The following is a 26,918-nucleotide window of genomic DNA, read 5'->3' on the forward strand; positions in this document are numbered from 1 at the left end:
CGTTTAAATGGTAAACGTAAAGACTCTTCATAAGCTTTTTAGAATTCTGCAGGTAATCCATTTGGACCTGGAGATTTACCATTCTTTTGAGATGTTATTGCTTCTCCAAGCTCCCTTATTGTTATTGGCTCATCAGAATTTTTTGTTGTTCTTTGTTGTAAATTGACTAAGGTTATTTTGTTTAACATATTCTTCTAAGTCTATGAACTTGCTTGTCTTCATATAATTTTTTATAAAACTGTTCCATGATTTGACGTATTTCTTGCTTTTGAGTTTTCTCTTTATTATTCTCATCTCTCAATATCGTAATTATTCTTTTGGCTTTTTTTCTCATCCTATAAGCCAACCACCTTCCAGACTTATTAGCATGTTCAAAGAAATTTTGTCTAGCATACCTTAATATCCACCTCTTCCATAAGAATTAAATTCAATTTGTGTTGCATTTCTTTCACCTTTTTTTGAAATTCATATTTTGTTGGTTGTTTTTTTAATATTCTTCTCAGCTTCTCCAGCTTGTGACATTAAATTTTGAAAGTTTTCAGTTCTTTCTTTCTTCTTCTTAATGCTGTATCTAATTGCAAGGCCCCTATAAAAAGCTTTAGCAGTGTCCCAAACTACTTGCATCTTTACCTCTTGTGTTATATTCTGTTTAAAAAAGGATTCCATTTCTGCCTTAGATTCTTTAAGAAAATTGTTATCTTTCAAAATTGAAGTATTTAACTTCCATGATCTTCTCATCCGTGGGCCTTTTAGTTTTATCATTACAGGGCTATGATCTGAAATGACTCTTGTTTGAATTTCTATATCCACTAAGTCTTTGATCAAACTTGTAGAAAGCCAGAACATATCAATTCTTGACCAAGTTTGGTTACTAGAGGAATAGTAAGTAAAGTCTTTGGAGTTGGGATATCTTGTTCTCCATACATCCACCAAATCCATTTCTTCTGCTAATTTCCAAAAACTTGTTGGGAGCTGAAGACCTTCACTTTTCACCTGTTTGTGTTTTTTTTAATCCAATTTTCTGTCAGAAACAGCATTGAAATCTCCTATTAAACAGTATTTTACATACTCCAAATTTAATCACTTAAGACGCAAATCTTGAAAAAAAAATTCTTGATGATCATTTGGAGCATAAATATTTGCAAGTAAAATTTTCTTGTTGTCAACTGTAATTTCCCCTAATAAAATTCTTCCGTCTTCAGAAGCAAATTGCAGTTGTGGGTTAAATTTATCTTTAATATAAATTGCCACTCCCCCTTTCTTCTTGTATGTATCTGTTGCTGTGAAAAAGCTATCAAGTTTTGTATTTTTCAATTTTTTTTATCTTTAGTTAGAATATGAGTTACTTGTAAGCAAATTATGTCCATTTCCATTTTTGCCAAATATCTAAATGTCTTTCTCCTTTTGGCAGGAGAGTTAAGTGCATTCACATTAACTGAAACGATTGAAGCCATTATGGGTTTTGTTTATCATTATCTTTCTTATCTTTTTTTAGAATGCTGTCTTGTATGGTATATCCGTGGTTCATTTGGGTCTTCTTCACCAGAACCTTCTTCCTCCTGTTCCTCCTCATCCTTCTTTTCTTTGCCTTCTTTTTTCTTCATTCTTTCCAAAAAGTTCTGAGCTTTGAAAGTGGAGTTAATCCTATATCTGTTCTCCCGGTACGTAAAAAGAAGGCCCTCTGGCATTAGCCACATGTAAGGTATCTCTCTTCCCCTCAAAAAATCTATTAATGCTTGATATTCTCTTCTCTTTTGTCTCACAGGCCAAGGAACCTCTCTTAGAATTTTCACCATATTTCCAGCTATCATCATAGGTCTATCTCTTACTTGTTTCAAGATGTCATCTTTAGTCTTCTTTCTTGTGAATCTCAAATGCACTTCACTAGGTAGTTTGTTTCGTCTTGTATAACTCAATGGCACCTGTCTAACTTGATCAAACTCTTCTTCCATCCTCTGAGGAGTCACCTGTAAGATTTCAGCCAAGGCTTCACTTAACATTTTCTGTAGGTCTTCATTTTTCTCTTCTGGTATATTTTGAAACCTCAACATATAGGCAGCTTTATCTACTTCCAGCTGCAAAAGTCTAGAATCTTGTATACTCTGTTCTTTTCCCAGATGTTCCACCTTTTGGATATTCTCCATCACCTGACCCTCTAGTATTTTTAAGGCTTTATTGGTCTCTGCTGTCTGTCTGCTATTCTCCAAAAGCTCTTGTTTAATCTCTGCCATCTGTTCACCAATATTGTCTACTTTACTTGTCAGCCGTGTTATAGCAGTCAATAATGTCGTTTGCAATTCTTTCATGTCTCCTTGCATGGGTGTAAATTTCCCTGGCCCGGGCAGGCCACTAGGTGAAAGAAATGGTGGCTTTCCTTCTTTGATTTCTTTTTTCTTTTTTGACAGTTTCCTTGGGAATGGCCCCTGCTTTATTTTCCATTCTTATTAAAGTAAGCACACGCACAGCCAGAAATTCAGTAAGGCCTCTTCAACGTTTGTTTTAAAACTCTATGTTCTTGTTTGTGGCAGGCGAATTAATCTTCTCCAAGCGATGCCCTTATTACAAAATAGTTCTAAAAAGAAAACAACCTTCTAACTTCTCTCAACAATTTATGATAGTCAAAACAATGCTCAAAATAATAATAAACAGAACTTTTTAGTTCACCACAATAGATAGCCAATAGACAAAACAAACGCAGCGGTTCACTGTCCAGTGACTTCCAACAATGTTAGTTCAAATGCAATCCAGCTCACCAAAAAGCCCCAAAAATAAAAAAAGTAATTAAAAAATGGGAAAAAATTTCCCCTATTTGGTGATACACAAAAAAATGAAAAAGGTGCATAAAAAGGAAAATCCAAACCCAAAGTATTTAAACCAAGTCAAGAAAAAAAATAATCCAACCACAGATAAACAAAAGGCAAAAGGAAAAATAAAAATAAAAACAAGCTTAAAAGGTTATATCCATAAGATCCACAGAGACAGATCAGAATCCACTTTGAAAGTTTGTAAAGATATCCATAACATCCACAGAAATAGATCAAAATCCACTTTGAAAGTTTGTAAAGATATTCTCCTTACGGCCAAAGATCCTACAATGCCTTCTAACTCAATATCAGGTATCCACCAGCTTTTAAAGGTTAATTAAAATTCTTATAAATTCAATCAGAGCACTTCAGTACTTCAGCTTATGCTTCGAAGTATCTTTTAGCCAAGCCTCTTTCACATTCATGTATACTTATCAGCAAGCATCCTTCCCCAAAGCCAAAGAATTTTTCTCTCTCAGAGAGGTTTAAAATAAGTCAGTTAAATTCAACCATCAAGTCTCATATAAAAATACAAATTGGTGAAATCTCCTGCAGGTATTTTCAATGTTCAGATTAGGCAGAAACTTCTGGAAGCCTTAAAAGAGAATGAGGGAGAGTTCCTCCCCCCTTTCTCAGTCTTTTGCCTCATTGGAGTCTGCAATTCTCTTTATTCCTGCTTCTCAGACATGTTACCCATTCAGAAGACTATAGGGGAAAAACACTTAAAATAGTAGAAAAATCCATGTCACTTATCTTGAAGTTACAAGCAAGCTTGAAGATCCAGAATGTAGAGTGTAGAAAGTGAAGAAAGAAGCCGGTGGCTGACCCCCTTGCCATTTAAAGATGGCGATCGGAACGATGAGGCTTGGGGAAAGCGGGATCGGGGAGCAGCTGCCTCCGCTGACACCCCTGATCTACCGCTCGAGTTCCCCTGCCTTCTGGGACCCTTCCTGGGCCCCAGAATCGAGTTGTCCTTTGGGGGGGGGCGACCCCTCAACGAGTCGATTTGAAAGCGGCTCAGGACGCAATGGTCCGAGCCGCTTTCAATAGCGCACCGCCGAAACCGGAAGTCAGTATTTGTGAGTTTCTTGCACTGTGTAGGGGGCTGGACAAGATGACCCTGGATGTCCCTTACAACGCTATGATTTTATGGAACAAGTCCTCTGAGTTAGGTTATATAGAAAATGAAGTACTACTACAATCTCACAAAAAGAAGTATGAAGGATGGAATCCTATGACTTAGTGCATGCCACAATTCTATTTTTCTCTGTGTGTGATGCTACTGCATTCAGAATATACATTTGGTATCTGTGCTGGCCATTCATGGAAGAAAATTCAAAGGTCTACTCAGCACAGAAAGAGATTCAAAGAATACCATGTTCATTAGATTGTTTCCACACAGGGACAATTCCCTATTGTGGTCTCATTGCCACTGCAAAAACGCAGACATTTGCAGTGGCAATGAAGGTTACACATGCAGAGGATTCTGGGTGCTATACCCTCTCCCTCACCATTCCCCCCTTGTAGCTGGACTGCTTTTTGTCAGTTTTGAAAAAATAAAGCTGTAAATGTCAGGCGTGGGTTCATTGAAGCTAGCAAGAACGCAGACTTAGTAAATTTAAACAAAGTTGCATTTATTGAATACTTCAGAGATACTCCAAGCAAGCAGGTAAATTGGAAGTGATAGAGATTGTCTCAAACTATAGCTATTTATTCTCTACTTCAAAGCAATCATGTCTACCCCACAGTTCCCAAAACATTAGGCGCCTTTTGCATATACAACATTCCCAACGCTTCCTCCCTTATCAGTTCCGTTGGTGGTTACATTGCCTAGAGGCACTGGCCTTGGAGCCTCCGGAGAGGAGGTGAGAAACTGGCACCTTACAGATAGTTTCAAAGGCTCTTGGCAGCCTTTGATGGTCCTGGGAAACTGGCTTCTACTCTTCCCCCCCCCCCTCCTAGATGCCCCGTTGCTGGTTAGTGAGGCCCCCCTATTGCATTATCGATTATGGTTAGTAACAATGGTTAATATCACAGTGAATGAACAGAGCCTGACAGTAATGAGGTGTAATGATGCTATAGCAATGTATTTATTACCAACTTTTAAAAGCCTGTAATAAGTTTACTGGTGGTGGTGTGGAATGGTGGGTGTGAGAGGAAATGATGCCAAATGTGTGTGTGTGTGTGTTTTGGGGAGATTCCTCCCCTCGCTTGTCCACTTGATTCCCAAACTTGTTTTGAGTATGATCTTTCTGGAAAGATTGTAGAAAATCAGGTTTCACAAGAAATGCAGCAAAATGACAAACTGGTCAATAATGTCATATGAAAGCCAACCTCACCCTCCACTGCAACATGATGGGGAATGTGAGGCATAACCTCCATGCAGGAATAACATGCATGGTTATATTTCTTTCGCTTTGTGCCATGTATTGCTACAGCGGACTACTGTGTAGAGACCATACTGCTATTAGATGGTGGAAAAGAAGTGCTTGGAGCCCACCTTGAACTTTGCATCCCTTGTAAATAGGGATGAGTCTATCCATATCTTCTGGGGGTTCAAAAGCTGGTTCCAGAGTTGGATCAAATAGATTCAGCATGGCAGCAGCAAGCTGGAAACCAACCTCCTTGGAGTTGAAATTGCTGTGTGTCCACTCATTAGTATAGTAGATGTTTGAGAACTTGGTAAGAGGACCTGCAGCTCGGATGGCCGTGTCGTTGGTATGGAAGTTGGTATCAATCACAAGTTTCCCATCATAAACAAGGCATGCATCATTAACTGCCTTGAAGGTGTCATAATCCACTCTCTTGTGGGTGAAGTTAAAAAAGGCCTGAAAAATACAACATGCCATCCTGTAATACAAACTGATTTTGTCCAATTGCACTATCTGCTTTCTTTTGCTAATCAGTATTTATTTGAGCCTAACACAACTTAATATTGATGGTTTGAATTTGATATTCAATTTAAATAATTCAAAACTTTTAACTTTCTGGTTAGCCACAGTTCTGTTTCAGTGAGTTACTAATTTCAATCATTGGTCTCTAGAGTATTGCATAGTTTGTATCTCCTTCCTGTTGCACTGAGAACAGATACTAATGACAGTTTTGATGCAAGTCTGTAAATGTCTGGAAGGAGAGATTATATGCCTTAAAGATGGCACCTGGAGTGGAGCGCAGAGAGTAAACTCCACCCAGATTTTGAACGTACAGCACTGATGAAAGGGGTAGGCTTGAAAGGCCATCTACTTGTTTGCCCTGGGGAAAGTCCAGAGACCAGGTGCTGGATGTAGAAGACAAATGTAGAGGACAAATGAATTGGGGGGCAAAAGAGAGACGTGGAAGGGCTTCCGGAGGTCTTGGAGAGCCCTGAGCACCAGCCTTGCATAGAGCAACCCATAAACAAATGGAGTGCTGTGTTGCAGTTGTCTGCAAGTGGGTGTCGGTTCCTCTTCCTCTGGCCGCAGCACTGCCTGTTGCTGCAGCAGAGGAAACACCCCAACAGTTTTGGCGGGGTCCATGGTTGCTGTGAGATGACTTGGACACTGGGTGCTACTGCCATCTGCCCCAGCCACGGTATTGTTTGCTGCCACAGCGGAGAGTACTTCAACAACCCTACCGAGACCTTGGGCAGCTTCAGAAGGCCTTGGATGCCAATTTACAATGCAGCACCCTACAAGCAGATATGAGTGCCTCCTGCCACAGACACTGCATTTCTACCTGCAGCTGTGGTAGGAAGGAGGGAGAAGGCAGCAGGAGCAGCATATGTAACCACAGCTAAGTTATCTAACCCTGGGAGAGAGAAGGTGGAGTATCTGACTGTGACTGTGATCCCTAGTCCTCTTCAAGCCTCTCCCCATCCCAAAGATCACCGGAATTGATTGTGTTGGACTAATGTGGGAAGCCGAGGTGAGTTTGGCCATCTGTTTAGTGTACCAACCACCTAGCACACCAGCAGACAGACTTCTGGGCCTACTGAAGGCGGTGGCCAGGTGGGCCTTGGAGTTCCCATGGCTATTAGTCCTTGGCTAATAGTTCCCACGGCTAATATCCATGCAAATTGATCTGCCACCTCTGGTCAGGCTTTAGACCTGTTGTCTTCCATGGCAGCACCAGGACTACACCAAATTGTTTCAGGCCCCACACACTAAGCAGACCACACCCTGGATTTGATCTTTGGCATGGGATTGAATGTGGATCTGACCTCAAAAGAAGAGGTGCCATGGTCAGACCACTTGGTCTTGAAGGCCTGGCTGGACACTCCCACTTCTCCTTGTCTAGGTGATGAGATGTTTCTTGCTTGCCTACGGAGACTCATGGATCCTATTGGATTCTAGAATGCCCTGTGCCTCATTAAATGAGCTGATAGGAGATTGGAATTCCTATCTCACTGAAGCCATTGATGAGGTAGCCCCTCGATATCCTCTGCACTCCCAAGGTAAATCTTTCCCCTGGTATACAGAAGAACTCAGAGGGATGAAATGGGAGCTCCATTGACTACAGCAAGTTTGGTGGCATACTTGTGATGAAACAGCACGAGCATCTCATAGGACACTAATGAAATCCTATGAGGTGGTGGTGAAGGCTGCAAAGAGAGAATTCTACTCAATTTCCATCATGTCCGCAAGCTCACATCGGACTCAACCGTTTAGGGTGATTTGGTCATTAGCATCCCTCTTGAAAAGAGGCTCAAATAGATTTAGTAATTCAGCCATTGGATCAGAGGCATTTATGAGCTTTTTTGCAGATAAAGTCCTGTCACTCCATTGTGACTTACCTGCCAATTCTGATACAGTTAGTGAACTGGAGAACCCTTAGCCATCTTTGGGTTCAGTTTGTGATTCTGTCAGCGTGCTCTCTTCTTCCAGTGTTGATAGGGTTCTGGATGCTGTCATGCCAACACATGCTTACTTGGCCTGTGTCCCTCCTGGCTGGTCAAGGTCAGTGACGAGAGGATCTGGGGCCCTATGAAGGAAATCATCAAGCTGTCCTTGCAGACAGGGATGTTTCCAGAGATCCTCAAGGAAGCAATGGTTGTACCGCTCCTAAAAAAGACATCCCTGGATTTTTCTGATCCAGCCAACTACTCCCCAGTCTCTAATTTGGTTTCTGGGCAAGGTAATTGAGAGAGCAGTAGCCAAGCAACTTCAGAACTTCCTGGAGCACACGCTGGCGCTAGATCCGTTCCAGATCCATACTGGTTGTCTTGTAGACAGCTGGATCAAGGTGGGTTGGCTCTGCGGTTTTTATTAGATCTCATAGAAGCATTTGACACAATTATGACCTTTTGGCTTACTGCCTTGCCGAAATTGAGTAGAATTCTCTCTTTGCAGCCTTCACCACCACCTCATAGGATTTCATTAGTGTCCTATGAGATGTTCATGCTGCTTCATCACAAGTATGCCACAAGTATATGGGGTGGCATTACCAAGGCTTTCCTCCTTTCTCCACAATCAAGGACAGAAGAAGGATATGTAGATACCCTCTGGAGTGTGGGGTCCCTCAGGGGGCACTCCTTTCCCTGATGGTGTTTAACATCTATAAGTGTCCTCTTGCCCAGCTGACACAGAGTTATGGGCATGGGAGTCATCAGTATGCAGATGACACCCAGCTATACTTGCTGTTGGACAACAAGTCAGCCACTGTCCCACAATCCCTGGCCAAGAGACTGGAGGCCATGGTAGGCTGGATAAGAAAGAGCAGACTGAACCCATCAAAGAGGTTAGATTAACAGCCTTGATGGGGTGCGCCTTACATCAGCACAGTCTATGAAGAGTTTAGGAGCGACACTAGATATCTCCCTATGGAGGACCAGGTCACACATATTGCCAAGGTGGTGTTCTACCACCTCCGCCAAGCTTAGCAACTGGCTCCCCTCCTGTCTCGTTCAGACCTGGCCACAGTAATCCATGTGATGGTCACCTCCAGGCTGGACTACTATAATTAGTGTTATGCTCGCCTACCCCTGAGTCTGACCTGGAAACTCCAATAGGTCCAGAATGTGGCGGTGCAAGGCCTGACAGGAACACCACGGTCAGCACATATTCAACCCAAGGTGTGCCAGCTACACTGGCTTCCAGTAGAGTATCGAATCAGATTCAAGGTATTGGTTATGACCTTAAGAGGCCTTGAGCTGTCTGGGACCAACTTATCTGCAGACCACTTCCTCTGCTATATCCCTGAAAGATCATTACGCTCTGTGGGTAACAACTTATTGCTTCAGCCAATTTTTTTAAAACCCTGCTGTGATTCTCTGGTATGACATTTGCTAGTTCTGCGGGGTTAACATTGCACTACTACCACATTGGCACAGGGCTGCTGGGTACTATTGCACTGGTTGTGCTGTCCTTGCAACCCCCTTTTTGAAACTTGGGGGTTCTTTTTGGGGAGATGCTACATCAGCTACATTGCAAATTTGGTGCCTCTGTCCCAAACCTCTCCCCTCCCAGACCACTGAATAAACCTTGGAGATTGGCCATTAATGGCCCCCAGGGGTACAAGGGAGCTGAATATATTTGGAATTCCCAAATGTTTCCCAAATTGGATTACAGTACTGATATTGATATTTAGGAATGGAACTCTCTGTCTGGGACAGTGATGCTCTGTATTCTTGGTCCTTGGAGGGGCAATAGTGGGAGGGCTTCTAGTGTCCTGGCCCCACTAATGGACCTCCTGATGGCACCTGGTTTTTTTGGCCACTGTGTGACACGGAATGTTGGACTGGATGGGCCATTGGCCTGATCCAATATGGCTTGTCTTATGTTCTTATCCTGTTATAGTAAATGAGTTGCTCTGAAGGACCAACAAACAGGGCTTAGAAGCCAAGGCCTTCTCCTGATGATGCCTTCCAGCACTAGGACTTGGATGCTCGCTACTTTTGTATGTGAAGTAGGCGAACTTTCCACCGGCCATCGAAATAGAGGGGCACCAAAGAAGAGGTACAAGGTACAAGGACTCCTTGAAGAAATCCCTTGGCACCTGTCGCATCAACCATCACCAGTGGTCTGACCTAGCCTCAGATCGCAAAGCATGGAGGCACACCATCCACCAGGCTGTCTCTTCCTTTGAGAACGCACGCATAGCTGGTCTTGAGGACAAAAGGAGATTGAGGAAGAATCGCACTGCTACAGCACCAACCCCAAATCAGACTTTTCCCTGCAGCCACTGTGGCCGGACCTGCCTGGCCCGCATTGGTCTTGTCAGCCACCAGCGAGCCTGCAGCAGACGTGGACTACTGCACCTTTCTTAAATCTTCGTTCGCGAAGTCAAGCCGAGAGAGAGATTAGTTGTAACCATCCTTGAGGAATAGACATAGAGTGTGTGGCTTGGGGAGCTTCACGGAGCTCAGACAAAATTGGGGGCTGCACAGCCCCCTTTTCCCCATGCATGTGGAATTTCCTTGGGTCTACCCAAATTCTCTGGATCCTCAAATACCATCCCATGGAGATGTTTGCTTAGCTCTATCTAATTTTTTTTTTTTAAACTGCCAAAAGCACCAGCATGGGATCTTGTTTAACTTTATGAACTGAAAAAGAATTTCCTAGGGAAACAACTGGCTTAGCGAAATATCCAAGCATTACCAATGAGGCAAACTCGTATTTGAAACCAGGCAAATCAGGAATTTTGGCAACATCGTTAAGGTATTTAAAAACTCAAGGAAACTTAAAACATTTTTGATTTGGATTTTAAACAATAAGCCCAACCAAAGGGCAGATAATCTTCCAAATTGCAGTGGAGAAAATGGCTATCCTGGGGCAATGCAACGAGAGCGCTCTTGCACACCTCGAATTCATTTTGATGAGGCATGTGCTGACGAATCCGCCGCCAGATTGCACCCCGTATTTCTTTCAGCACCATAGTTCTATCATGCAGTACTGATCTTTGCTTGAGCAGCAGGCTGATTTAACATAGTGAAGACGCATACTTACAGAGCACTGCAGTCTAAATGGCTTTGTTTTAGTAGTGAACGATGCATGCACAATGGGATCCGGATCACTGCCATCGTTCCACTGAGCCAGCAGAGAGTCATAATGCACAGTCACGCCAGCTTGGGACAACGCTTTATCAACTGCTTTTTCTATTGCATTGTTATTAATAGAGGTGACATTCAACTGCAGCGGTGGATGCACGAGGTGTATTCGGCTGCCGCTAATTCCCAATGATACGAGGGCTTCTACAGTGGTGTAAACGTCACTTTTATTTCCATAAACAATAACATTCCCTGGGAAGAGGAGGAGAAAAGAGAGGGGGGGAAATAATTTAAGACACATAAAACCCTTATTAGTGTAACTTGAAAGATAATAATACCAAGCTGATCTGTGACCCTCTTGTTGCTCTGGTGCTATGAGGCAAACAATGTTGCCTAGCAACGGTCGCTAAGATAACTGAGTGAAGAATCCGCAGAATACATCCCAGAAAGTAGCAAGCACTTAACACAGAAGTAGGACATTTATTATGCCCCCCCAAAAGCCCTTTGGATTGAAAAACTGCAGAACAAACTCTTTTATCATGTCCCCCCTCCCACCCATGAGTCCCCCATCTCTTTTGTCTGGTTAGAGCACTTTCAAATACAAATAAAAGAACCTGAAGAAGAGATGGAGGAAAATGGAAGGAGGGGGAATAACACAGATTCTTGTAATCTGAAAAGCAAGAAGAAACCTATAGCCTTTCTATCTCCTTCCACCATGTTTCTTCCATCTCCCTCCCAGAAGATATAAGGAAGTCCGCAGAGGAACACGGAGGGCAACTAGGAGCTTAAGATACTCTGCAGGAGAATCCCAAGAAACAGAAAGTTGGCTCCCCCCTTCCAAGGAAACCATACATGGGACCTTTGAGCTGAAGTGAAGCTGTTTGGTTTTTTAAGGTGTACATCTAAAAATATAAAACATGAATGGGCAGTGGTTTTTTTGTACAAAAAACAGGAGGAGCTCATTTGCATACTAGGCCATATTGCTTGGCCTGGGAGCACACAGCTGCAGCGTGGCGGGTCGGGCCAGTCGGAGCCCTGACCAGCCCAGGTAGAGCTCTGCTTCTGTGGGCTCCGGCAGAAAAAAAAAAGTCCTGTGAATGGGACATACGTGTGTCAGGCAGGTGAAAGGAATGGGGAACTTGTCAAGGAAAGAGAGTTGGCAGTAGTTCCTTGCCAAGTGGTACACTGAAGCTGCATCTACACCATGGAGGCATGAAAACATACCCCTGTGATTGCAGCAGTGGCTGGCAAATGTGACAAAGAAAAGCTGGAAAGGCTGTGCATAATGCTGCTGTTGCTCCCACACCTGCTTCTGTTGTACCTGCACAAAACTGTGGACCAGAACTCTCCTTCTCTCACACTTTCCTGTGGACCAGAACTCTCCTTCTCTCACACTTTCCTGTGGACCAGAACTCTCCTTCTCTCACACTTTCCACTCCCCTACTGGATCACTCTCTAAAGCTACAATTCAGCTCAACAAGGAATGGCAAAAAAGCCCTTTAAAGACTAAAGGGCAGGAGGGGGCACAGCAGCAAACTGCCCCATGCCGTTTTGAAAATGGATCTTAGCTCTGACCTCTTTCCATATTTTGGGATTTCTCTTTTGAGCCAAACCAATACATCCACATTCACTCTACAAATTTCCAAACTGATACATCAGCAATTGTAGAGTGAATCCATACATTGAATGCTGAAGTACTGGTTTGGTGATCCTGTGAACTTAGGGGGAGGTACTTGTGAATTTGGTTTGGAAAATTTTGTGGAATCCTTTTGTATGTTTTCTATCAGCCCCGTGGCGCAGAGTGGTAAAGCTGTAGTACTGCGGTCTGCACTCTCTGCTCATGACCTGAGTTCGATTCCGGCGGAAGCTGGATTCAGGTAGCCGGCTCAAGGTTGACTCAGCCTTCCATCCTTCTGAGGTTGGTAAAATGTGTACCCAGCAAGTGTAGATGACTGGGGAAGGCAATGGCAAACCACCCCGTAAAAAAGTCTGCCGTGAAAACATCGTGATGCGATGTCACCCCAGAGTCAGAAATGGCTGGTGCTTGCACAGGGGACCATTCCTTTCCTTTGCACATTTTGTCCTGACTTCAATGAAGTTTTAGTTGAAACAAGTGTTTCAAGTCAACTGCTTGTCACCAAGACTGCTGGGAACAGACTTCTTTATCCTTTTTGAAAAATTGGAAGGTTCATCAACCTGGAATTTGGAGGGATATTACTATTGGACATGGGATTCAGTTTGAATTTATACTTACATTCATCATCTGCTGGAATTTATGAGGACTATGTTGATATTTTGAATGGATCTTTTTTGAATACCTTCTTATAAGGACAGTTTGATACTTTGAGCAGATTTTCTTTGGATTTTGATTTCTTTTGGAATGGGCTATTACTTGAATGGTTTTTTATAAGTATCTTTTGGACTATTTAATTTTTTTCTTATAACAACATTACTGTTTGTATCTACTAAAATGTATTCGTAATTTTGGTTACAACATCTTTTGGGTTTGTTTTGTGGTTATCCATTTATGTAATTTCCCCCTCCTTTTGGGGAGGGATTCATTGTAGAACACTGGCAGGAATGCACTTTTGGTGTCATTAATAGAATCATAGAGTTGGAAGGTGCCTTGAGGGTCATCTAGCACAGTGCAGGAACTTCACAACTATCTACACACACACACACACACCCCACACACACACTCCCAGTGACTTCTGCTCCATGTCCATGTCATGTTTCCAAAAAAGTTCATACTACTAGACGTAATGGCTATTTCGGTCATTCACTTATGATTAGAATGCTCCCTTTAGGAGAACAACAATTCATAATTATTTTTCATGTAGATCTCCTAACAAGCAAGACGGCCTTTGGGATCATATTATTCATGGCTGCTAGTGCTGAGCAAGTGCAAAGCAGCATTCGCACAAAATTCCACTGTCAAATTCTCCAGATAGCTAGCAGATAGCTTCCTTATCTTTCAGTGCCATTTTGTAAGAGCTTCAATTGAGACGAATGCTAAGAAACATTGTAGGGCTTTGAGCACAATCAAATCTAGCACTTTCCATGAGAAGTCCTGGATTGATTCTGCTTCAGAATTAGCACTTCCTGAACTGACTGCTGCATAAACTTATTTCCTGTACAATTGTAAGTAACATATTTTTAATTTTCAGAAAGTAAAAGGTGGGGTACAGAAGGGAAAAGGGGGATGGGGAACATATAGATTTAGCAATACTTTTCAGATATTAAGAGTTGTTACATACAACAAATAAAATCAATTGTTTTAGTAAAAATACATATTTCAAATGTGCAAGCACATAGTAAAACAGCATTATTACAGTATTATGAGGTGAATTCTCTTTTTAAAAGAATAAACAAGAACTTTCTTAATAGCATTTGTGAGGAAATTGAAACCGGCCGGGGCACTTGAAGGAGAGGCTGACTCCAGGTGCAGGGTTGGGGATTTAAACCCAGCCACTGAGAGATTTTAATCCTCAGAAACCCTAGAGGGCACTCCTTCCCCCCCCTCCTCCATGCTGCTTTCTCACCTTTTCCAGAGTAAAGGGAGGGTGAAAGCACCCTTCCCTCATTTCCTCACCGCTGCTGTTGGAGAGAAAAAGCCTTACTTATTAAAATCATTAGAGCTCACAGTGGGGCAAGAGGGAGGGATGTGGGACTGCATAAGTGACCACTACATAAACAAAAGTTACAGATAAGTGTAGAAGGGATGGCTGTACTGGAACCATCAATTTCTGACAAGAGGAAGAAGATGATTTGGATGATGGTGGGCTCTCCTTCCTTGGAAGTTTTTAATAATAATAATAATAATAATAATAATAATAATAATAATAATAATAATAATAAACAAAGGCAAGACAGCCATCTGACAACAATGCTGATCCTATGGATTTAGGGGGAGGTATTTGTGAATTTCCTACATTTTGCAGGGGGTTGGACTAGATGACCCTGGGGGTCCCTTCCAACTCTGATTCCCCCCCCCCTCACCCACCCACCTGCCTGTGCTTGTTAGAAGTCATTTTGGGGGGAAATGCTCTGAAGTACTTCTCCTGGGAGATGCTGGGGTGGCAGTGGATTACTTCTTTTTCAGCATTGTGGCTGGAGCTCAGGGCTCTGAAACTAGTCTCAGATCAACAATGATCAGATCTGCCTCTCTGGATTCAGTTTTGGTGTTGTGCTTAGATGATTGTCATTAGCAGTGCTGGACAAAGCTTTTCCGCACACAGCAACTTTCAAACATTTCAGTCCATCATGTCTTAGTTTTGGAGTGAAATGTCTACATACTGAGCTCCTTGAGACATCATGGTCTTCACTGAGGCAAAATAGGCATATAAAACAGCTATCCAAACGGAGAATTTTCACCCTGCAAGATGTGTGTGTTTTTTAAAGAGAGCTTTCTGAGCCATGTTGTTTGAGGCTAGTTGCTTTGAATTCTCTTCATACTGAATATGATTGGCTAAAAGCAGAAGCAAGTCTAAAGACTGCAATTTTCCTTGTGAATAGTTTTAAAAAGAAGAAACTCTCTCCATGGCAGCAAAGAGAAAACTGAGGAAAGGGTGCTCAACCCCCTCTTTGTGCTGGAAAAGATGGGAAAGCAGCATAGAGGAAGGGGTGGGGGAAGGAGTGCCCTCTGGAGTTTTTGAAAAACAGGGATTAATTGAGTGGCCTTCTGTGCAGGCACACATGGGGACTGCGTTTCCACAGGCCAGCCACCGGGGAGGAGCTAGAGAGCTGAAAAGGAATATTCTAGTATCCCAAGAGTGCTGGCTGTCTCATAGCAGCACAGTGAGCTTCCTGCCCAAAAGTCATGTGATGCGGGTGGAGCCAGCACTCTCCCCACAGTTCTCCACAGCTGCCAAGAGATAGCCTAAGACAGCCACAGCAGGGATAGAGGGAGGTATGCGTGCCTGCACAGAAAGCCATTTGATGAACCAAGGTTACAGGTCAGTGCAACCCCTGTTTTTCATCGTTGTGACCTCTGTGCAGTTCCACATGGGAGAATAGCGAGATGACATACCTCGGTGGCGGACATGGGGTATCTTAGTGAAACTTAGTGTAGCACTGCTTTCTCCACTGCCGCGTCCCTTTGAGCATCCATGTCCATGGCATAATGTTGCATATACATTGAAGGAGTATACCTGGTCGCTGCTTGGCAGATGTTAAGGAGAGGGAGACCAGACCAGAATGCTGCTGAGGAAGCCTGAGCTCTTGTGGGGTGTGCTAAGTCCTTGAAGGGACATTGGGAATTTGACAAGGAATAGGCCAGTCAGATGGCAGAGCAGATCCAGCAAGACAGCATCTGCGCAGAGGCTCTCCATCCTTACGGGGGACCATGGAAGCAAAGAATAAGAGAAGTGTCCTTTCTGAAGTGTTTGGACCTATCTAGATAAAAAAGAGCACTCTCCTGAGGTCCAGGCTGTGAAGCGCCCATTCACAGGAGAGGTGGGGGACAGAAAAAATACAGGTAAAGTGATGTCCTGATTGAGATGGAATTTGGAGAATACCTTAGGAAGACACTCCAGGTGGGGTTGAAGAACCACTTGGTCTGTGTGAATCTTAAAGAAAGGAGGCTCTGTGCATACGGTCGTGAGCTCACCTACTTGCCTGGTCAAAGCGAGAGCAACTAGAAAGGATACCTTGTAGGAGAAAAAGGACAACTCACACATTGCTTGTGGTTCAAAAGGTTTATGGGTTAAACATGACCGCACCAATGACAAACTTCATTCGGGAACAGGGGAAACAACAAGGGGTACAAATTATTTAAGCCCTTCAGGAACCGTTTGGAGTCAGGCAGTCAACAGCGATCGGGGGAGCGGGAAGCGGGGGAGAAACCATTAATATTCTCATGATAGGCAGAGATAGCTGTGAGAAAAATTTTAAGGTGGGCATTAGCTAGATCTTGTTCTTTAAGAGTTAGAAGGAACTGAAAATAGCAGATACGTTGCAATCCCTAGGGTTAAAGCTGCTGGTTTGCTGCCCAAGCTCAAAAATGTTGCAACTTAGTTCAGTAGGAGCATCTGGTAGAGGGCTTACAAAAACTTGGAGTACTCTGTCCAACCGGGCATGGGTGGCTGTATGAGCCATGCTGTCAGGCAGAAGGAGCTGCAGGTGGGGATGAAATAAGGCATCGAACAAATCTGACTTTTCTGGGGAAATGTGATCAACACCCTGACTTAAGTTCCAGAGGCTGGGGAAGCAGGGCTGTCAAGGCTAAAAGGGAGCCACTAAGATCACAAGAAAGGTTGAAGGAGCTGGGGATGTTTAGCCTGGAGAGGAGACAGCAGAGAGGTGATAGGATCACCATCTTCAAGTACCTGAAGGGCTGTCATATAGAGGATGGTGTGGAATTGTTTTCTGTGGCCCCAGAAGGTAGGACCAGAACCAATGGGTTGAAATGCTTCCATCTCAACATTAGGAAGAACTTCCTGACCGTTAGAGCGATTCCTCAGTGGGACAAGCTTCCATGGGAGGTGGTGGGCTCTCCTTCCTTGGAGGTTTTTAAACAGAGGCTAGATGGCCATCTGACAGCAATGAAGATCCTGTGAATTTAGGGGGAGGTGTTTGTGAGTTTCCTGCATTGTGCAGGGGGTTGGACTAGATGACCCCGGAGGTCCCTTCCAACTCTATGATTCTATGTGGTTTCTCTGTGAACTTTTGCAATGACAGGTGTTAGCAATACTAAAGAGGGGAATGCGTAAAACAGGCATCCATTCCAAGTCAGCTGGAATGTATCCCCCAGGGAATGCCCTGGAGCAAAACTGGGAACACTTTCTGTTCAGGCATGTGGTGAATAGATTTACTTGGGGAAAGCCCCACTTTTGGAACACAACCTGCAGATAGCAGGCGGGGTGGGATTTATGGGCGGGGTGAAAGATCCTGCTCAAGACATCTGCCTCTGCGTTGGATTGTCTGTGATGTGAATATCCTGATTGCAGCCCCTGGCTGGAGGTTCAAGAGCTGTGGTCCTGTGAGCTCCTGCTGAATTCAAGCCCTGGTTCCCCATAATATTCTGATGGGTAAACTGGACTGAACTGTAGGATAGCTAGGTGGATAGCCATGGTAACATCAATACTACTATGATGCACCCTCTTTAATTCCATCCCTCCTTCCAGTGGCTCCCTTGGCTCTTGCACTCTCTTTCCCTGCTCTAGGTCTCCTCTGTGGTGGAGAAGAGCCTGCAAGCCTGCCTATTTCCCCCTCCTTCCCTGCTTCATATAGTGGAAATCGTTGCCTACCTATGGTTTCAGTGCTCAAAGGCTGACTGAGGTCCCAATGCTAAACATACTTACTTGAGAGGATGCATTAAGCCTGCATTAAGTTCCTCCTCAACTCCCGGGACCCACACAATATGTGTGAAAGACCCATATGTGGCCCCCAAGCCACTCCTGCTCTATAGAGGTTTGAGTTTGGCCACTCCTGCTCTATAGAGATCTGTAACATCCAAAGCAAAAGAAGCTGTCCTATTTTAACATCTGGTAGGGTATGAAGGGAGAGAAGGAAAGAGGATTTGTTTTTTACCCATTTCTTTTGTATTCCTTGCTCAATCTGGTGCTGTACTAAAAGTATACTCATACACACTTTCTTTTTAAGAAATACTTTATAACTTTGAATGCTGGAAGGGGTTTTCTGTACCACATAGACCTCAGCTGTTTCAGACACACTATTTTATAAGGAGCACCAGGGGGAAGGCTGGCAGTTGGCAAGTGGCCATTTCTCTAGGGGTGCACAAGGCAGTACACTGCCCCATGGTGACCAGGTGCTGGGCAGCAGGAGACACAGAAGCAAGGCCTCAGAACATGGAAGGGAAGCTGGGAGTCCTGACACTCCCGGTTGGTAATTCTGACACAAGCTCAGGTGGTGGCAGCGAGTTACCCAAGAGTGGAAGGAAAGCCTCTCCAGGTGTAATTAAAAACCCAAGAGGGCAGGATGGAAATGGGGCATGCAGGCCAGCCCCACCACAACCTCCATACAAGATCAGATCAGTGATATCAAGCTCACAAGCAGGGTATGCACGGGCTAGAGAACAAATGACACCATTACCTAAGCAAATGAGTCAAGCAGTAACGACTGGGTGGGAAGCAGAAGGAAAAAGGATCCTTGCCCATAGAGTTTTTCAAGCCAAGAGATGAACAGAGGTGGTTTGCCATTGCCTGTTTCTGCATAGCAATCCTGAACTTCCTTGATGGCTTCCCATCCAAGCTTAACCAGGACCGGCCTTGTCTAGCTTCTAAGATCTGACAACAATGGGATGGCCTGGACAAAATCATTAGATTATGAGAAATAATGCTCTCTCGGTGACCTCAGGAAATTATGTTTTCAGTTTATTGTAAGCATTACTATATATGCCCACCATTACAAAATCAACTACATCCATCTGACAGATGCCTCATAATTCCCCAAAAACTCTTTTACTGCATGAAGATATATCTGTGAGAAACATAATATTAGCCTGAGAAGGAGCAGGAACCACAAATAAAACCCATTATAGTGGATTTATCATTTAATATTAAACACTCATGCCCCACTGCGGAGACTCCTCATTCATTTCCTCCAATTGGGAATATGAAACTTTCATGACCTCGGCATGACCTGAACTTTTAGCCTTGCAAAAATTACATTAAACAGAAAGAACATTAAAGGGTGTACAGTAGCTATGTCAAGTTATTTATGCTCTGCATTTCAAAGCTACTATAGCATTCCTACAAACATGTTTTTGGATTGCCTTTTGGAGGCAGTAGCCAGGTGAACCTTAGAGTATCCATGGGAGACTTCAATGTCCATGCAGACAGACCCGCTGCCTCCATTCAGGCCACAGAACTGAAGTTTTCCATGGTGACGCTGGGACTCCGTCAATGTGTCTTGGGCCCCACACATCAAGCAGGCCACGCATTGGATTTGATTTCTGGCATGGGGTTGAGTGTGGATCTGACCTCAAAAGAAGAGGTGCCATGGTCAGAGCGCAGCTGGAGATTCCCCTTCCTGTCTAGATGGAGAGCTGGTTTTTGCTCACTCATGGAGACTAATGCACTCTACTGGATTCCAAAATACTCTGTGGGATCCGCAGTCCTCCTGCATCTCTTTAAGTGAGACTAGAATTCCTGTCTCACTGAAGCCATTGAGGAGATTGCACCCTAATGTCTTCTACACCCCCATGGGAAATCATCCCCCTGATATACAGAGGAACTCAGGAGGATGAAATGGGAGCTTCAACTACTAGAGTGAGTTAGGCGGTGCACAAGATGGCACAAACATCTATTAGGATGCTTATGAAATCCTATGAGATAGTGGTGAAGGCTGCAAAGAGGGAGTTCTGCTCAGCCTTCATCGCATCCATAGGCTCATGCCAAGCCCAGTTATTTGGGGTAATTCATTTGTTAACATTCCTCACGACAAGGGTGGTTGAAATCTGGCTATTACAATACAATATCTGTATTGCATTAGCAAAATATTGCCATAGCAACCAACCAAATACAACAATAAAATAAAAGGGAACGAAGAGAAAACACAACGCAACATCCAGTACCTCATTCCATACTGCGATAAGAGGTCATACAATCCTAAAAGTATCTAAAATAAAATGTCAATAAAAATTTTAAAACCTAAAAATCTATACATTCTAAACTTTTAGAACCTTTACAGACGAAATTTAAAATTTAAAACATCAACAAAATTTAACCAGGACTACACTAGAAAAGAACTGAAAGTGATAATAGAGAGCGATCAATGAGGCACAGTTTTAATTTTCTTTTCCATGACAACAGCCGCAAACCTTGCGACTTGAAAAGTAGTGTATTTATCTCTATCAGATAGGAAAAATAACTAGTTTCTCCTGATTTGAATTCCCAAGAAGAGATAACAGAATAAGACCCAGAAACCTATTCCGTTCAGAGTTAAAATCAGGGCAATAAAACATGGCATGAGAAAGGTCCTCAATAGAAGTTTGGTCACAAATACAAACTCTTTTCCGATAAGGAATCTGCCTAAAGTGACCTTCATTGGCCAATAAAGGTAATAAATCAAAGCGAGCCCTCGTAAATGCTTTCCGAAGCTTGGGATTCGCTAAAGTAACAAAATATGAAGAAAATATTGGATACAATAAAGATAAGTGATTATAAATCACAGCTATTTTCAATTCACCTATAGTTCCCATGTCAGCTTGAATACCCAAGAGAACCCAAAAAATCAACTGAAAACCCAAGCTTGGCCACTATATTCAGAACAAAACTGCGCCAAGACCTATCCTTCATTTCCACATATGCCAAGGTTAACAGTTCCGGTGCCATATGAAAAATAATCTTCAACCAAAAGTTGATAGTTATTTTATAAGCTAAAGTAGTTATCCGAGGTAGAGATAGTTCCAGTCTAGTCATTGGCGAAGGTGTTGAAGGGGGAACTGCAAGAAGCCTACGCATAAATTTATTTTGGGAAACTTCAAGAGGGTGAAGATTACCAGGGGCCCACACTGGCGCTCCATATAGCAGCTGCGGTAATAATTTTCTTTGATATATCTCAACAGTTGGGCGAACCAGGCATCCATCTCTTCCTTTATAAAATCTCAGTAGCCCCATCATTGCCTTTTCAATATTATGGTTAGCAGAATCAATATGAGGGGCCAGAGAGCCTGAGTGGTGGAACAGGACACCTAGGTATTTAAAAGAGGGAACCTGTTCAAGTGGTATCCCATCCATCTTCCAATTATAGTATTTAGGTCTCAGAGCAAAGACCATAATCTTGGTTTATCATAATTTATGTGTAATATCCTTGCAATACTGGCTAAAGCGACCCAATAATCTCAGACCAATGTAGGTATGAGAAATTAAGAGGGTGTCATCTGCATATAGCAGAGTAGAAATTTCTCACCAACTTTAACTGGAAAAAAGTGGGGACCTGCCAGAAAATCTACTATGTCATTCAAATATAAATTAAAAAGGGGAGCCAAAATACACCCTTGGCGAACACCTTTTGTTGTTTTAACTGGGCTGGACAATTGGCTATACGGACCAAATCGGATCCTCAGGCTTGTATTGGAGTACAGGCCTATTATCTGTGCAAAAAGCCTTGGGTCAATGCACAATTTACTTAGCTTTACCCATAGGCAAGTTCTCGAGATCGAATCAAACGCCACTTTAAGGTCAACAAATGCCACAAACAATTTTTTAAAGGGACGAGTTGTGTATTTGTTAACCAGGTGTTGTAGTAATATACAATGGTCCAGGGTGGAATGACCCTGTCTGAATCCTGCTTGATATGGTGCTAACAATTCATTGTCAAAGACCCATGATTCCAATTTGGATAAAAGATGTCTAGGCATACAATTTTCCAGCAACATCTAACAAGCTTATCGGCCTATAATTTGCAGGATTGGAGCGATCATCCTTTTTATAGATTGGGACCACAATAGAGGAGGACCATTCCCTAGGAAATCTTCCAGTCTTGTCAATAGTAGTAAAGAGAGTGGCTAGTACAGGCGCCCATCAAGATTGAAAAACCTTAAACATATCTGGTGGGATGAAATTTTCACCTGGGGAATTTGGCTATTAGTTCAGAGGTGTTTATGAGCTTTTTTGCAGATAAAGTCCTGTTGCTCCATTGTGATTTTCCTGCGAACCTTGATACAGTGAGTGAACTGAAGCCTCTTGGCCATCTTTGGGTTCAGTTTGTGACTCCTTCAATCTTCTTTCTTTTTCTGATGTTGACAGAGTCTTGGGTGCTGTCAGGCCAACCACTTGCCTACCTGACCCATGCCCCTTATGGATGGTTAAGGCTAGTGACGAGAATCCAGGACCCCATGAAGGAAATAATCAACCTGTCCTTGGGGACAGAGACATTTCCAAAGGGTCTCAAGGAAGCAGTGGTCATACTGCTCTTTAAAAAGCCATTGATGGATCGTTCAGATCCGGTCAACTACCACCCTGTTTTCAACATGCTGTTTCTGGGTAAGGTAATAGAAAGTGTGGTAGCCACACAACTTCAGAGCTTTCTAGAGGACACATCGGCGCTAGACCAATTCCAGTCTCATTTCCACCCTGGCCATGGGACTGAGGCTGTCCCTGTCACTCTAACAGATGATCTCCAAATGTAGCTGTATCAAGGCGGGTTGTTGTTAGATCTCACAGCAGCATTCAATACAGTCAAGTATGCATGCAATACAGTCAAGTCACTGCCTCGCCTATGTGGGAATATGTGGGATGGCCGTGCAAGGGGAGGATGTGCCCACTAGACACCCCCTGTTTTGTGGGATTCCACAAGGGGCACTCCTTTCCCTGATGCTGTTTAACATCTATATGCACCCACTCGCCCAGTTGGTACAGAGCTTTGGGCTGGGATGTCATCAATATGCAGATGACACCCAGCTATATTTGCTGTTGGGCAACCAGTCAGCCACAGTTCCATCATCTTTGACCGAGAGTCTGGAGGCCATGGTGGGCTGGCTAAGGAAGAGCAGGTTGAAACTTAACCCATCCAAGATGGAGGTTCTGTGGCTGGGGAGAGTGGGATTGGAGTTGGAGTGTAGAACCAACAAAAGCATAGTTCACTTGTGGAATTCAATGCCATGGTGTACAACACTGGCTGCCAGTACTATAATGCAAAGTGTTTCTACTCTAGCCGTGTAATGTTTTATTTTCAGCCTTGTTCCTACTAATTCCCTGCAGATAATTTGTCTTTGTCAATATGAATGCAGTCTGCTTCAACACTTTAATTCCAGTATCCTCTGCATTTCTAAGACCTGTCTTGGTCAGTCATGCTGATGTAGATTCCATTGGAAAATCAGAACTTGGAGCCCCAGTTTTATGACGGAGGCTTCCTTGTCCCACACTGACCAATTTCGCTTGGTTGGGCTAAATTTTTGGGACAAATACACGCAAGGGTGCAGTTGGCCATCTGGCCCCTCCTGGAGCAATACAGCTGCACGGGCGACGTCGCTCGCGTCACATTGCACCAAAAACCTTTTGTTCTCTTTGGGGTGCATCAGGCAGGGCTCGGACGTAAAACGAGCCTTCAGTTCCTCAAACACCTTTTTGACACTCTCCCGTCCACAGGAGACTGGAACTGCCCTTCGAGGCTTGCGGTCCCTTCCCCTTGGTTTTCAATAGTTCTGTGAGGGGTAGGGTAACCTCAGCAAAGTTGTTGATGAACCCCTATAATTGCAGAGGGAGCAAGAAGCTTACAAGACTCAATATGATAAAAAACATTCTGAACCTTGGGATTTAGCGATGGGGGACAAAGTGTCTATTTCAACCAAGCATTTGCCAAATGCACAGAACTGCAAAAATTTAGGGATGAAGTATTTGGGGCCTTTCCCGATCAAACGGATTATAAATAAAGTGACTGTTGAATTGGAATTGCCAAAAAATCTTAACCATCTCCACCCTTGTTTCCACACCAGTTACCTGAAGAAGGATCCTGGGCCCTTGTCATGGCATCCCCAAACGGAACCACCACCCCCGACTCTGGTTCATGGTCAGACTCATCACGAAGTGCAAGAAATTCTTGATGCCAAGATCAAATGTGGTGAACTGTTTTACCTTATCAAATGGACTCATTTCCCGTTAAGTCAATCTGAATGGGTCAGCTCCAAAGATAGGAACTGCAAGGACCTGATTAAGGACTTTTACAACAAGCATCCTGATAAGCCCGGGGGGGAGGGAGCCCTAGGGGGGTAGAATGTCAAGAGTCACTCCATTTTGTTTTATTCCATTTTGTTCTTCTTGCCCTATAAAAATTTGCGAACCCGAGGAAACTCTGGAGCTGTTTACGGGTTCGAGGGGGTTACCATGCTACTACGGCTTGTATTTTATTTGGATCCATCCCCAGCCCCCCTGTGGGGATGTGGAAGCCCAGGCAATAGAGTTCTGTTTTGTGGAATTCACACTTGGACAGCTTGGCAAACAGTTTGTGTTCATACAGGGTCTGTAGCACCTCTCTCACCAAATGAACATGTGAGGGCAGGTCTTGAGATTATATCAAAACATCATCTAGGTAACAGACCACGCCCTTATACAGGTATTTGTGCAATACTTCACTGATTAAGTTCATGAACACTCCTGGGGCCCCCTTAAGGCCGAACGGCATGACTAAGTATTTATATTGGCCCAGTGGGGTGTTAAAGGCAGTTTTCCACTCATCCCCTTCCTTGATGCATACCCAGAAATAGGCATCTCAGAGATCAAGCTCGGTGAAGATTTTCCCCCGGAACACCTCCCCTAGGAGGTCCCAAATAAGGGAGAGAGGGTATGCATTACTCATGAAAATTGCATTCAAGCTGGGAAAGTCAGTGCAAAGCCGTAAACTGCCGTCCTTTTTCTTTCTGAATAACACTGAGGCCGCATGAGGGGACTTGGCGGGCCGTATGAACCTCCCCTGCGTAGGTTAAGCTCCAGAAAGCGCTGCAACTCCTCCCTCTCCCCCTGACTCATTGAGTACATTTTGGCTTTGGGCAGTGGCTTCCTCTCCATTAGCTTGATGGCACAGTCACTGGGTCTGTGTGGGGGCAGCTCGTCCGCCTCCTGGGCATCAAACACCTTTTGTAGATCTTGGTCTTCAGGGGGTAAACTAGGCACTTCGACCTTGGTGACACAAAGCTTTTCCAACTGGGAAGGGGGGGGGTGCGGGTCCCACTATTTATTCCACCAGTGACTCTCACACACCAGGTCCAGGAAGTAGATCGCACTCCCGCTTCACTGGACCAACGGATCATGAGCGGTTAGCAATTCCAGGCTGAGGACGACTTGGAATTTGGCAGCCGGGGTGATGATAAAGGTGTGAGGATCCCAATGTTCCCCCAACCCCAGGGCGCATACCTCCGTCCCCGTACTACACGGTTCCCCCGTCATTAGACTCCCGTCCATCTGTTCGAACACGTGGGATTCTCAAAGGGGTACAGTCTTTAATCCTAATGCTTCCACCAAACTAGGGGATAGAAAGTCTTTAGAGCTTGGCTTTGGCTCTGCAGTTGCGCTCCTCTCGGGAGAGCTGATCTGGGGCTCTCTTGGGCAAGCTGGGCCTGGGTGTTTTCTCCCAGGCTTCTTTTGCCCTCCCCCCCTTGTTGTTTTTTGTGGAGGGTGATCATCTTGTTGTGGTCCTCTATTTCACAAGCCAGTTGGGTCCACCCGACCAGGTCTCGTGGTTCTCCCAACTTGAGAGCCTCCCCGTAGATGTGGGAGTTTAGGCCCCTTTTGAACTGTTCGATCCTGGCCCCGTTGTCCCATCGGTGGACCTTGGAATTCAGCGCCTTGAACTCATTGAGGTAGTCTTGCACTGACCTGGTGCCCTGCCTCAGGTCGTGCAGGGCTCCTATGGCATTGGTCTCCTGCAAGGGGTCTTCAAAGTGACACTGCAGGGCCCTCAGGAGTTCTGTGGCCAAGTTCAGCGCGGGGGATAGCCTTTTGAACAGGGTAACATACCACTGGGCGGCTGCCCCTCAGAGGCAGCTCTCGATGTATACTACCCGCGACTGTTCCATCGGGAAGTTGCGAGCCCAGACACTGAGGTGGCCCCGCACAGATATGATGAAATAGGCCAGCTCTGCTAGGTCCCCATCGAATCTTGCTTTGCTGACTCGCCCCCCCCCCAGCACCACCACCGGTTCCTCTGGTCTGGGTTGAGGTTGGGGGCCCAGTTTGCCCACAGCCGGCGGCTCTCTTTCCACTGGGGGTTCTCCTCCAGCGGGGATCAAGGGCTGCTTGCCCCCCCCCCACTGGGACTGGTTGAAGGGGGAGCATGGCCGCGACCCGCTCCCCTATCGCCCGCACCTGCCAGGCAAGGTTCTGCATCTCTTGGATCACAAAGGTGTGCATGGCTTGCATCTCTTTTTGGAGTCGGCTGCTCTGGCTGGCAAGGGCTTCCTGCACCCACTCCACAGCATCATTCCCCAATCTGGTTGTCTGGGGGTACTCCCCTCCGCTTTCGTCTCCTTGGAACCCCCATGGGTGGTAAGACTGTTGTAGTCCCGAGAGTCGTGTTGTTGTTAGGGGTCCTCTCTCAGATCGCTGATAATACTCTCCCGGAAATCCATGGAGCCCCAATCCCTTCGGTGCAGTGTCATGGTGGCCGGACTAACCCACGGCTCGTCAGGCTTGGGTTCCTCCTCCTCAGTGGTTTTGGTGGTCCCCGTAGCCCGGTCCTGTTCACCAGTCATC

The 26,918-nt window shown here is 44.5% G+C and overlaps 1 protein-coding gene across 1 annotated transcript in view; it reads right to left on the bottom strand.

The window, feature by feature from the left end:
• Positions 1-26,918, bottom strand: part of CFAP61 (cilia and flagella associated protein 61) — a 297,694-nt gene that overhangs the window by 74,299 nt on the left and 196,477 nt on the right. Inside the window, exons 20-21 of the mRNA XM_060253782.1 lie at positions 10,727-11,019; positions 5,305-5,632 (exon numbers count right to left, since the gene is read on the bottom strand). Of these exons, the coding sequence (XP_060109765.1) occupies positions 5,305-5,632; positions 10,727-11,019 (621 nt within the window). The remainder of the gene's footprint in view (positions 1-5,304; positions 5,633-10,726; positions 11,020-26,918) is intronic.

The sequence above is a fragment of the Heteronotia binoei genome, chromosome 14 (assembly GCF_032191835.1).
Source record: "Heteronotia binoei isolate CCM8104 ecotype False Entrance Well chromosome 14, APGP_CSIRO_Hbin_v1, whole genome shotgun sequence".
Taxonomy (NCBI): domain Eukaryota; kingdom Metazoa; phylum Chordata; class Lepidosauria; order Squamata; family Gekkonidae; genus Heteronotia; species Heteronotia binoei.